General features: G+C 44.9%; 2 protein-coding genes across 2 annotated transcripts in view; both read right to left on the reverse strand.

The window, feature by feature from the left end:
* Window positions 1–891: 891 nt before the first annotated feature.
* On the reverse strand, window positions 892–7,675 carry rcc1l (RCC1 like). Its single transcript, XM_077011131.1, has 11 exons — window positions 7,061–7,675; window positions 6,492–6,621; window positions 5,448–5,576; window positions 5,147–5,213; window positions 3,721–3,772; window positions 3,325–3,409; window positions 3,013–3,194; window positions 2,668–2,755; window positions 2,034–2,207; window positions 1,803–1,888; window positions 892–1,637 (listed from the first exon to the last, which is right to left on the reverse strand). Exons 1-11 carry the CDS (start codon window positions 7,343–7,345, stop codon window positions 1,560–1,562), a joined length of 1,356 nt encoding a protein of 451 aa, XP_076867246.1. The 5' UTR covers window positions 7,346–7,675; the 3' UTR covers window positions 892–1,559.
* Window positions 7,676–7,897: 222 nt separating this feature from the next.
* The window catches only part of ncf1 (neutrophil cytosolic factor 1), a 6,600-nt gene continuing 1,081 nt past the window's right edge, over window positions 7,898–13,416 (reverse strand). The window contains exons 4-11 of the mRNA XM_077011132.1: window positions 13,005–13,170; window positions 12,811–12,869; window positions 12,577–12,699; window positions 9,518–9,625; window positions 9,319–9,436; window positions 9,093–9,206; window positions 8,796–8,962; window positions 7,898–8,561 (exon numbers count right to left, since the gene is read on the reverse strand). Coding sequence (XP_076867247.1) covers window positions 8,437–8,561; window positions 8,796–8,962; window positions 9,093–9,206; window positions 9,319–9,436; window positions 9,518–9,625; window positions 12,577–12,699; window positions 12,811–12,869; window positions 13,005–13,170 — 980 coding nt within the window. The 3' untranslated portion in view covers window positions 7,898–8,436. The remainder of the gene's footprint in view (window positions 8,562–8,795; window positions 8,963–9,092; window positions 9,207–9,318; window positions 9,437–9,517; window positions 9,626–12,576; window positions 12,700–12,810; window positions 12,870–13,004; window positions 13,171–13,416) is intronic.

Here is a 13,416-nt window from a genome sequence, read left to right on the forward strand (position 1 = left end):
GGGTCAGCATTTGCTGAAGTATTTTGGCTTAGAATTCTTTTCAGGTTCAGTTTTTTGCATTAGGAAACTGGCTGGTGTTCGACAGGATAGTGCTATATTCAGACAGAGCTACATTGTATAGAGTGCCGAACGCTGTATCCGCTCTGTTCATTTTATCTGTCTGCAGTGTTCCGAATCCAGGGTCAGATTTTATGCACACAAACATACCAGCAATTGCACTTTTGTGTCTGTTATACAGGGGGTCTGGATTTTACCTCAGCTTGAAGGCCAACACGCTAACAGCTCGTGATAAATGTATTCTGATTCATACATTTTACTCATGGTCGGCATTTAGTTTCAGGTACAGTTGAAGCTTGACTATAGCAACTTTATAATTAACTTTAAGGTTGAAGTGAGGCTTGAGGTCCTTCAGGTTATCTGAAGAAATGTGTCCTTTAAAGCTTTTTATCAAGTAATTTCCAAAATGCTTAGTAATCAGTAATAGATAAATAAGCAGTAATTATAACAGCTATTCAGAATAGCCATTATTCTAATAGTTAAGCACTAATTAGAATAGCTATTGTTCTAATAGTTAATAAGCACTAATGAGAATAGCTTCTGTTCTAATAGTTAATAAGCACTAATCAAAATAGTGCGGTTCTTTCCATTATCTTTCCGCTTGATCCCAGCATCATCGGGTGAAGGCAGGCTACGCCATGGACAGGTCACCAGTCCACCACATGACCAACACACACACTCGGACCTACGGGCAATTTAGAGTGACCAATCAAACTGACACACACGTCACAGGACTGTGGGAGGAAACCGGAGTCCCCAGGGAAAATCCCAGCATCAGCATATGAGAATAGCTATTGTTCTAATGGAAGTTTGTTCCTTCAATTCAACCCGTGGCTATACAACTTCATGAAGATACTTTATTTCAGTATAGGTATAACAGTCAATATACAACATTGGCCAAGACTAGAATGGTCATTGTGTTTCTCTGCTCTAATGCAGTAAAAACGAGACCCCTGCATGGAGACTATGAGCGTCTCTGTAGCACTGCTCAGGGGTTGAAGTTGAAGGCGTGGCGTGTTTCGTCAAGCGGCTAGCATGCTCCGGTTTGGTGGCCATCCCATGTTGGACGGTAGTGAACGGGAGATCCAGCATCGTTTCATCCTTGGGAAAAAGCATGGAGATACAGACCGATCCCGGTGCTGCAAACATTCCCGCCATTTAACGTCTCGCATGACGGGGCAGTTTTTGGGTAGGGAATTTTGTCACACAAGTCTGGGTCAAAGGAGCAGCGGGTCTCACCATTTCCTGGAGGTCCGTCACCTCAGATCTATTTCAAGCCCGGGTAGATGAGGTGTCCGATCTCCCAAGTGTCTTTAAATGAACTCTGGGCTTGTTTGACACGAGGTGGGAGAACTTGATCCACGATTCAGAACCCTCAGACCTCAAGCGTGCAGGTTCAACATAGCGGCCAGTGTACAAGGTCGTATCATTGTGTGAAGACAGAGCCTGGTAACATCAGAAAGGGGGAGAGAGTCTCTCCCCTTCAGCCTGGTGGCCTGAGCTTACATGATGGACCTCACCAGCGCCACCATGTGGTCGACGCCGCATGCAACATCCACCACTTGTCCTGGTACCACCACCTGCAAAACACGACTGTTTTAGAATGACGACAACCCGTCAAACAGTTTAAATGTCCGATTTCGTTCTTATCGGTGTACTGACCCTGACCTGTAAACTTTAATGCATCATATTCGCAGTGCTGAGCTCTAAGGTACAAAGGCAGAGGTTGGCTGTGGTCTACTAACCCGCCAAGGAAAATACTGATCATCTTGCTTGCCAGTTCCTAGACACCCCCTCAAGTTCTTGCCCCAGACAAACAGCTCGCCACGGTCTGAAGGAGAAAACACGTTCAAAATGAACGTCAACATGCTCACGAGCCACAATATATAAATACTTATAACATTTACAATCACCTGGCATTTAACATAGCATTAAAGGTATGAATCCTAACAGCAGTGGGCTGAGCTGAAACCGACCTGTGATGGCTGCAAAGTGCGTGAGGCCACAGCGTATGCCGGACACTTTCACTCCAGGGTTGAACTCCGACCTCCCAAAAAGTGAGGCTGGCACCTTCTCGGGTTTCTCGGACTCGGCCAGACTGGGCCCTTTTCCCAGGATGCCGTAGCCCCACACAAACACCTCCCCTTTGTCTAACAAACAAAACGCAACATGTCACTCGTGGCCTCACTTCATCTCACATGGTGTGAACCTGACAGGTAACAGTAAAACACAAAAATGCAAATAAATGCAAACAGTTCTATAATACAAAACATTATGTACATTGCCTGAAGAGTAAACACGGTCTTGCCTGAGAGATGTCAGCTCAAATATAACATGTTTTTAATGGCACTGAGCCAACTAGTAACCATGGCCACAGTTAAAAGCCTTTGAAGATCAAGTAAGTGTTTACAGCTTGCAAAAATTAATTCAACTGAGTAAGTTACTTATTAGATGTTCAGGTCTCTCCTTGAAAACAGTGTTTCCTTTTCATTTGGGGAGCAGTCAGAGGTGAAGGGAACCCTGGGGGCATTATCTCATATCCGCACACACACGGACACACGAGCACACACACGCACACACACACACACACGGGGGAGGGGCAGGGCTCACCGTTGAGCACGGCGACCTGGGTTCCTCCGCATGCGGCCTGGGCCACCTTGCCCACGCTGTCCAGGGGAAGCAGGCGAGGAGAACTGATCTGGGGGGCAGGACAGCAGGGAAGAGACATCTGGGCATTTGTCCCAAAACCCAAAAAAACCCCCAACCTTCTCCCAATGTGACTTAACATTAAAGTGAACGGTACAGTCCTACATACAAAACTCTCGAGCTGGTCGCCTGACTGCAGTTTTACCATAACGAAAAAGGCCAAAATGAAAATACATGAATAAATAAGCAACACCTGGAGGAGCTAGACCTTAAAAGGCCATCCCACTGGGTTTGACCTCGTGACCTCACCTGCGCCGCCTCCGTGACCAGCGCGAGCTGCAGGTATTCAGAGTTGCCCCAGCCGAAGATCTGACCGTCTGAAGACACAGCCAGGCTGCAGTCCCCATATGTGGTCACCTGCTGAACTTTGACCCCGGCCAGGTCCCCCCCGACGGGGACAGGGAACGCAACCCTATTGTGGTGGCCCAGACCTGAGAACACAAACGCGGAGTCAGTCCTCCGTAAGCTCTGCCCGTGTTTCCTGTCAACACTAAATGGAAAGAGAGAGAGAGAGGTAGAGAGAGAGAGAGAGAGAGTGAGAGAGAGTGAGAGAGAACCGACCTGTTTGTCCATCTGCCCCCCACCCACAGGCGTACACTGTGCCCTTCTCCGTCAGGAACAGGCTGTGGTCCTGCCCACATGCCACCTGTAGGACAGGGAGACACATGACAGTTTATTTACACAACACCTTCCACAGAGTGGGCACACACACACTTTCCTTTAGGCTTTGTTTTGTTCTTCCACAATAAGAAAGTTATTACCTTCATAAGTTAAATAGATTAGTTAAATATGTAAACTTATTACCTTAGTTTAACCTTTTCAAAAACTTTGTATAGGAAAACTCTAAGTTAGAAAATATCTAAATAACGTAATGATAAATATAAATAAATAATAGCATTTTATACCATGTGTGTTCCTAAGTACACTAATGAGAGTAAAGCAGATGTCTTCACTCACCTGGATGACTCGGCTGTCAAAGCCCTCAATCTTATGCACAACATGGCTGCCACTGAAAAGAAACACACGTCACCCTCAAGCGTTGCTACACTTCCTCACAAAACAGCAAAATGACCTCAGGGGATTTCTCTAATACACTCACCAAAACAACAACAAAGCCTAACCCTCACACTAACACTGAAAGAGGCAAAACTGATTACTCTTTTATTACCGGTTAATTAACCAGCAGCAGAGAGTTGACTCTAGTTTACTGAAGTATACTCCAGCAGCAGAGAATTGACTCTAGTTTACTGAAGTATACACCAGCAGCAGAGAATTGACTAGTTTACTGAAGTATACTTCAGCAGCAGAGAATTGACTCTAGTTTACTGAAGTATACTTCTGCAGCAGAGAATTGACTCTAAATTGACTCTAGTTTACTGAAGTATACTCCAGCAGCAGAGAGTTGACTCTAGTTTATTGATGTATACTCCAGCAGCAGAGTTGACTGTAGTTTACTGAAGTATACTCCAGCAGCAGAGAGTTGACTCTAGTTTACTGAAGTATACTTCAGCAGAGAATTAACTCTAGTTTACTGATGTATACTGCAGCAGCAGAGTTGACTCTAGTTTACTGATGTATACTGCAGCAGCAGAGTTGACTCTAGTTTACTGAAGTATACTCCAGCAGAGTTGACTGTACTTTACTGAAGTATACTCCAGCAGAGAGTTGACTCTAGTTTACTGAAGTATACTACAGCAGCAGAGTTGACTCTAGTTTACTGAAGTATACTCCAGCAGCAGAGAGTTGACTCTAGTTTACTGAAGTATACTCCAGCAGCAGAGAGTTGACTCTAGTTGACTGAAGTATACTGCAGCAGCAGAGAGTTGACTGTAGTTTACTGAAGTATACTCCAGCAGAGTTGACTGTAGTTTACTGAAGTACACTCCAGCAGAGAATTGACTCTAGTTTACTGAAGTATACTCCAGCAGCAGAGAGTTTACTCTAGTTTACTGAAGTATACTCCAGCAGAGAATTGACTCTAGTTTACTGAAGTATACACCAGTGGCTCTCGTGTCTAGATGTTTATGTTGGCGTTAAAAACTTAGAAGACTAATCAACGTACTGAAACGAAAGAAGGTGAGAAAAAAGCAATCGTCAAATCTGCTGACAACCTTCTTAAAGTTTTCAACATTTTTTAAAGTGGATTTTTGCAAATGATTAGAGGGCAGCAAAAGCCACTTGCCGGTTATAATGAACGGCGGCACTTCCCAACAGGATTAGAGAATATAATCCAGAGAATAGAAGGCGCTTCTGCCCCACTAGATTCCACCGCCACCCTTTACACCGATAGGCACAGCGAGGGGGTGGGGTAACATCTGGGTAACATCTGCCGCCATGCTGCAGCTGCTTATAGTGAATGTGGAAGTCGGGCTAAAACACGAACCTGTAATCTTCATCCTCGATTATCTTCCTCCCGCACTGGCCATACGCATTGTTGCCCATGCTGAACACTGTGAGGAGAGGGATGGGATCGAGGAGAAAGTGGAACTTTGGTTTCTGCCCACCCAGGTAGTGAACCTATCTCTAAGTTTACTTGGGACAAGAGATTATCAGAATCCATGCACTTAGGAGGACATGGAAAGGAAGACTTGGTAGTGCTGACAGACACGGATTTGGTCACTAGAATAACAAAGGCAGAGACTGGCCTGGAATCAGCTCTCTGGCCTCCTTGAGAACAGACTCACCTCCTTCAGAGTCTGTCAGGACCAGGGAGTGGGCACGTCCACATGACACCTGGAGGACACGCGTCTCTTGGGGGTAGGTCAATGGCAGAGACACAGGGGAGGGTTCCAGCACATATTCATAGCTTTTATCTATGGGGACACAAAAGAATATATTAAAGATATCACATTAATGCACAGTTCATCCTGGTTGACACAGCACTAGTGATTAAGAATCAAAAAACAGGCAACACGGTGGCTTGGTGGTTAGCACGTTTGCCTCTCAGCACTGGGGTCTTGGGTTCAAGTCCCTATCTGAGTGGAGTTTCCATGTTCTCCCCATATCTACATGGGTTTCCTCTGGGGTCTCCGGTTTCCTCCCACAGTCCAAAAACATGGAGGTTAGGTAAATTGGCATTCCCTGACAAATTCTCCCCGGGTGTGTCTCTGTTCAATAAAAGCAGTTGTCTGTGCATGAATGTGTGTGTGTGCTTGTGTGCCCAGTGGTGGATGGTGCTGTCACTAGGGTCTGTCCTCTCTCCCCTTCCTGCACCCCATTCAGTCCCCCAGGGGCAAAGAGTACATTGTGTGCACAATTGATTGTCACTTCTTGCCAGTATATGATTGGTCATGCAAGACCTGTGTTGGGAGCTGTGAAGTGACCTTGGGTATCTTGAAAGGTGCTACATAAATTGAACGTTCAAAATAATAACTTTTAAAATCTGTGAAATAAAGTGTTAAAGAGGCTACATGCAGTTTGGTTCTTCATAAATGTCGTCTGTCCTTAATGCCACGAATGGGCTTCTTCTATTTTCAGAAACATCTGTCCTTCACACATCTGGCCCACAAACCTGCACGTTCACTTTGAGGACCACTGGACAACATGCTGCTGCTGCGGTTTTTCGGATAATAACAGTCCGCAAAGATATTTATTGTGTGTGACAAGATGATCTGTTTCTTATGAGGGGCGAAAGATGAAAAGGAAGAAAAAGAATGTAGACAACGATTCAGCGTGTGTATATCAGGTGCTGCTGGGGGGGGGGGGGGGGGTCGTGCTGGGGGGCTTACGACGGTCGTGCTGTGTTCGCTGAAAGCCCAGCTGAGAGTCTTTATTCAAGCCCATTCCCCAAAGTTTGGTCAGGTCTTTGGTGTTGGATGCCAGCAATGTAAATCCATACCCACAGGCTGCTGAAGAAATCTGCAAAAAGAAGCAATCCACCTCAGTCTACAGGGTGTGTATATACAGGCAGAAAAAGCGATCAAATGTACACACACAAATGAGCGCTTCCTTAAACTTAAACTCTGTCCCTCGACTACCTAAACACTGGGCAGGAAACAAATAAATGTCAGCGCTGACTGTATTTATCCATCAGCAGTAGTGAGTGGATGAAAATGTGCATGTATTTTAGCTGATGTTTTATCTACAAAGGTGCCTACCGATTTGAGGACATTATTATGAGCGCTATATACAATCCACTATGCATTTAGAGACGTTCTACACATTTTGCAGAATGACACCGTGTCATTGCTTTGTACCTTTGAACTAGTACCGTGTTCAACCTGCTCTGTCAGGTCAGATACACATATCAGTACCACAAACAACACTGAGTTCAACACTTCAAAACACACATGAATACCTTCTGTTCCGTTTCAAGACGGTATGGCGTGAGCTGGTATTTTCTGGGTCTTTTCCTGCCGCTGTCGGGAACCACAAAGCTAGGAATCCCCAGGGCTCCCGTATAGCTGAAGCCCCAAACGAATACTTTGTCCGTTGGTTTCCTGTGCTGCCCCACGTACTGGAACACGACCCCTCCATCTACAGACTCTCTCCTCTTTACTGTGCTTGGTGCGCTGCTCCCGTATTCACGACGGCCATAAAGAGACCTGGATCTGCAGCAGACACGAATGCACGTCAACCTCATTGTGTGGTCCCCTGTTTAAACACCGGACTCACAACACACCGCTCGTCTTCGTCTGTGTCCTTCTCTTCCCCTTTAATTGACTCGCTAACCATCCATCCTCATTATTGGAAGACCGAAATTTGACTACTCGCGCATCTAACATGGAGTTGATGTTTTTTTTTTTTTTTGTAAATCCTTTATATTGTTCTTGAAATGTTGAAGCTTGCATTGCCCTTCACAGTCAGACTAAGACGTAGTGAGTTGTTCGTTTGGTTCACGCTTCTGTTCTTCGACATGTTCTTTCACAGGAGGCAGCCATGACAGTTGACCTTTCTGCGAACTCTAACCTCTAACATGTGACTGGAGAGCGTGTAATGACGCAAAGGTCCACTAGAGGTCACAACGATTGTTTATTTGGGGAATAAACCAGAGAAAAAAGTAGGTAACATTCCCCACCTTTTAGCTCTTCAGCTACTTCTTAACTCTAAAGGAGATAAGGGTTGACTGTTTTTGCAAGTAGTTCATTGATTTGGCAACTTTATTTACAGGTGTATAAAAAGTATAGTCGATGTCTCAGATTTATTTATTTCTTTATTAAAACAACTTTGTAAAAATGTAGTTTATAAAAATATGTAAACATATTCAGCTGAGCACTTTTCTTTAACAATGCTTAAAACAATCACTTATGTTAAATAGCACAATAAAGAAAGAGTTATATGTACATATCTCTTTTCCACCACTATTCAGCAAGGCGTGATATTTACTCCTAGATTAAATGGATGCTAAATTTAGAGATGGAAAAAACAAGGGAAAACTGCATGCACTGTATGTGGTGCGATCGAATACTGGAACTGAAAACCACCGTCTCAGTGAAAGGCCCCAGTGAAGGGCCCCAGTAAAAGGCCCCAGTGAAAGGCCCCAGTGACAGGTCCCAGTGAAAGGCCCTAGTGAAAGGCCCCAGTGAACGGCCTCAGTGAAAGGCCCCAGTGAACGGCCCCAGTGACAGGCCCCAGTGAAAGGCCCCAGTGAAAGGTCGCTGCAGAGCCAGTCAGTGTGCTTCATGCTGGTCTTGACTGTTCGGCATGCACAGTGAGGAGAGAGTTGAACTGGCGTCAGTTTGCGTGGATGCTGATTCTCTTTCGAGTGCTCTCCGTACAGCGCTCCATGATGAGATCGTGACTGGGCCGGGGAGGGATCGCCGGAGTGGCCTTCGTGTTCTCCGTAGTATCTCCACCCTCTATTCATACATACATTATGAAAGCATAATGTCAGCTTGATGAGTATGAATAAAATAATTAGCATATATGTGTTGTGATATTATGTGATGATGATGTGAAAGTGATATTTCGAATGTCATATATCATATAATAAACTGCAGTGACCATCCTAGAGTTATTCGGCAAGTCAGAGTTTGGAGAAACCCTGTTCTATGTTGATCTCAGCGTAAGCACATGGTGCAGAGAAAGCGTACCCGTGTCCCCCTCGTTCTGCTGCAAGGTGGCTCTGGAGTTCTTTCTCGGCTGAGATGGGAGTCTCCCTCGCTGCTGTAAGAACCGACGACTCTGACGCGTGTAGCTCTCCTGGCTGATTCGCTGACGGCCTTTGGCGTGGATACTTTTCGCGTTGCGTATTGTTGATCTAAAAGTGAGGCAACATTGTTGTTGTTGGGGGGGGGGTGGTAATATAAACTGATCTCATGTAGAATTTCATTATTAGTGGGCCGAGAAAGAAGTTGGACGTGGCCCGAGGGACTCTAGCTTCCACGTACCTCCTGGGTGGAGGCGTCTGCCTCCTCGCAACGTTCCTCTCAGCCTCCACCTCTATCCTCTCCCCAGTACTTTGCAGAAACATGGATGGATAGTAGCCTGTCTTATCTCCTTTCCTGTTGAACACAGACAGAACGTGCTACAACCGATATCTCTGCACCTCCATGACAGCTTTGCCCAGGAGTTCTTCAAGTGCTGTGTATTTACGGCTGAGGAGAGTTATCTCACCTGACTACCCACCAGCCATCCAAAAGCTTATGGATAACCTCAATGGTTTCTCCCAGTTTCAGGGTAAGTTCATCATCCTCCGCTGCTGTGTAGCCTTTGGTGGTTTTGTACAGCTCGCCTAGTGAATGCAGACAATCGTCGTCAACAACTTTCTTTGGTTAGCAGGTCTCATGTCGGGATCAGTATGGGTGACATTCACCTGCATAGTTGGGCTCGGGTTCCTCTGACTCGTCGGGTCCGTCCAGCGGCTCTAGGTAGGAGGCTGGAGCCCAGCCTCTGTGTGTGTCACATTGACAGAACCACCATCCTGAGCACAGAAGAACACACACCCAAGGTCATCGACAGCTGTCTAATCGACATCTGACATTGGAGGTAGATGTATCAAGGGCTACAATGTCAACAACATAAATAAAAAAGCTCAAAACAAAATAATGTTCCTTTGGACCAGTACAGTATATAATATATATAATATAATCTCATATATAATATTAACAGTGGCCTTCAAGGCCTTATCTTATCATCATTCATGCTTTATCTATTTTATGTAATATATGTTAACAACGCTTGACCAATAATTAGTAAATTTCCTCTAAATCCAATGTTCGTACTTGTGCTGGAAAAAAAACTCAGCGCTGAAATTAAAAATCAACCAATCAGAATATTTCACACCATTGTTTCTAGGTAAAACAGAGAAAGGACCTCCCCCATGACCTTCTGTTTATCTGTCGCATACTCTTGCCTTTTACATTAAGAGAGCTTTTATTATGGATTGGCAGTTTAATCAACCAATCATATTTCGAATTAGAATGGTGGGGCGTGCTCCAGTGTGTTCAGGGTATTCTCGCTGGTCCTTGTGCATCTGTTCTGCGTGTTTGGGTGCTTCGTGAGCTTTTAGCTCGTGTGCTAGCTAGTTGGCTAGCTCCTAGCCAGCACTTTCCAATACGAAAGGATGGAATCGCAGGATATTGTAAGCGAATTGCTAACAACACCATTTTCAAGACGGTCATTCATCGAAAAAGTGGATATTGTGAGAAAAGGCCGACCAACACCTCATCTTCAGATTCTAACACAAGCCGGGAAAGGGTACGTTCGTCATTTTCAAGCTAGCAACTGGGAGCGCTACCCATGGCTAACTGGTTCGGAGCAACGCAAGAAGTTGTACTGTTGAGACTGTTTGCTCTTTTCTGCCAGTGACAGTGGAGTACCACGGGCTTCGACAATTTGAGCTGCTTAACCAAGGCTGCACAGAAACACCAGAACTCTGCATATCATCTAAAGTCAGTAGTTTTGTCGAAAACGTTTGGAGACGCAAGAATTGACCCGCAGCTGAACAAACAGCGGTGGAGAGAAACGGAGATGCACAACGAGTGGGTGAGGAAACATAGGGAGATTTTAAAGCGTCTGATCGACTGCGTGATCTTTTTAGGGAAGCAAGAACTGCCATTTGGAGGCGACGACGAAGGAAGGGAGTCCGCAAACCGCGGTAACTACGTGGAGTTACTTTCGTTTTTGGCAGAATATGACAAGGATTTACAGCATCACTTAGCCACATCTGAGGTGTTCACTGGCGCCTCGGGCGCAATTCAGAATGACTTGATAAACGCGGTTGCTGAAGTAATTGGAAAAAGCATCAAAGATGAAATAAAGGGCGCAGCCTTTACTGCTGTAATGGTGGACAAGACAACTGACGTCAGCAATACGTCACAATGGTCCCTGGTTCTGCGCTACGTCACAGAGGACGGCGTAAAGGAGAGATTCGTCAAATTTGAAGACGTGACGAAAAGTTAACGGGCTCGTGATATTGCAGAGCTTGTTATGAAGTGTTTAGAAGAGTTTGAATGCGTGGGTAAAGTCGTGGCACAGTGTTACGACGGCGCGGCCGCCATGGCATCAGGGCTGAATGAGGTCCAAGCTGAGGTAAAGGAAAAGATTGCACAGGCGCTTTTCATACATTGCTATGCTCACACTCTTAGTTTGGTCATGTCTCAGGGTGTTGCAAAAATATGTGAATGCAAAATTTTTTTTTTCACCTAAACGTATCCAATTGCTTGACGAAATCTGCCAAAAAGGACTGCCACGTGTGGCACCTACCACATGGAATTTACCTTCAAGACTCGTCTGCACTGTCTTTGAGAAGAAGGATACTCTTAAGGATGTTTTTAAGTACATCATGAGCATCATGAGGACTTTGAACATGATGCAATACACAGTGCTGATGGCTACTTATCACACCTGGAAAACTTTGGCTTCAACTTTTTTCTTGTGACCTTCAAGGATATCTTTGGTCATGCTGACATACTTTTTGATATTTTACAGAGTAAGTGTTTTGACATGCACTTATGCTTAGCTAAGGTGGAGGAGTTTTGCACTTTTATTGAGCAGCAGAGAGAACATTTCGATCAAATATATGATGTATATATGGTGGCAGAGACCGGAGAGCCAACTGGACGGATATCCCAAACAGATGCTCGTGCACTCTACAGGGCGCTACATGAAGAGATTTTAGATAACATTCTAAATCAAGTGCAGCATCAAGGATCACGAAAATCTTTCTTTTCTTTCAGTCCTGGACCCACATTAGTTCAGTAACTTAAAAATTTTTTCCCTGACGCTGCTTTCTCATGCCTGGCAGACAGCTTCGGGCCTCATTTTGAACCTGCCGCGGCTGAAAACCGAACTCTCCGTGATGTACTCTATGAAAGATTTTCAAGGCAAATCTCCAGCTGACCTCCACATCTTCCTTCAACGCAATAGACTTAGTGACAGCATGCGCCAGCTATATTTACTTACCAGTTTAATTCTAACTATTCCGGTTTCAAATGCTTCTGTGGAAAGAACGTTTTCTGCACTTAAACGAATTAAGACCTACGCGAGGAACACATTAGGACAGTCCAGACTGTCTGCACTGGCTTCAATTGCTATCGAAAATGAGCTTGTTTTGGAATTAAAAGGCAAGGAGCAGCTGTATGATCACATCATTGAACAGTTCTTTCAGAAAGAAAGTGTTCAGCTATTAATAATTAGCTGACATTTGTGAACAAATTGTGATGTTTGGACTTCTAACTGACTAGCATTTGGTGGTTATATGATGCAGAAGTGTAGGTAATACATTGCACATAGTACACGCGATTATGACAACAGTGGTATGGACGTGTTTTTAATATGGTCATTTTTTCATTTTGCTATGTCTAGTGAAGGCCTATGGCCAGTAAGTACGGTTCGCCACTGAATATTAATAATATGATATTCTTGTCTCACCATTGGAACTCTTCTCCACAATATCCAACAGATCTCCAGCCTTCAGGTTGAGCTCATACTTTGAACTCTTGCTGTAGTCCGCAATCACTCTGTAGGTGTCCAGCATAATGGGACCTGTGATGTCTGAGCAAATAGAAAGAAGAGAAACAAACTCATCAGATCCTTTCCATCTGAACTGTGTGAAGAGACACGTGCCTTATCAAACATGCAGCCCGGGACTGGTCAATATCTCACCAGACGGGTTGGTCCTTGCTCTGTCCCTGGACATGACGTAGGTCTCATTTCGTTTGAGTCTACAAACACAAATGTTATGTTATCTTGAGACATCAAAGCAAATTCAGAGCTCAACAGGACCTGCCACAGATTCTGCCATGACACAAAACGTGCTATTCACGTGTAGATGGGTGTTTTGGCTACGGAGGACTTACGGGTGAGGTGCGGGTGGGATCTCGTCTTCTGGGCGTACTTTGAAGAAGCTCTTCACCAGCTGACAGCATGAGATCTTCTGAGGCAGGTTAAGCAGAGAGCGACAGTATTCTGCCAGGGTCCCCCGCCTGTTCTCAGTTGACTTCTGACTATCAAGCCATTTAGGAGCTAGGAGAGAGGGCAATGTTTTTAATAATGTATTTCTGTACTGGGCTACATGTTGTAGATTTTGGCATTGTGCAGCCTGCTAACCATAACAGCTTTCGGTTGTGGTTGTATCACTCGCCAAAGACGCATGGAGAAGTGAGCTGATGGAAAGTCCACACCTTTCATTTTCAAAGAAAATGCACCTTGCGTGCACATCCCTGCATCTGTGCAGAACGCACGTTTGGGGAACTGAAAGCTGAATGCATT

Source organism: Brachyhypopomus gauderio, chromosome 7, assembly GCF_052324685.1.
Source record: "Brachyhypopomus gauderio isolate BG-103 chromosome 7, BGAUD_0.2, whole genome shotgun sequence".
Classification (NCBI taxonomy): domain Eukaryota; kingdom Metazoa; phylum Chordata; class Actinopteri; order Gymnotiformes; family Hypopomidae; genus Brachyhypopomus; species Brachyhypopomus gauderio.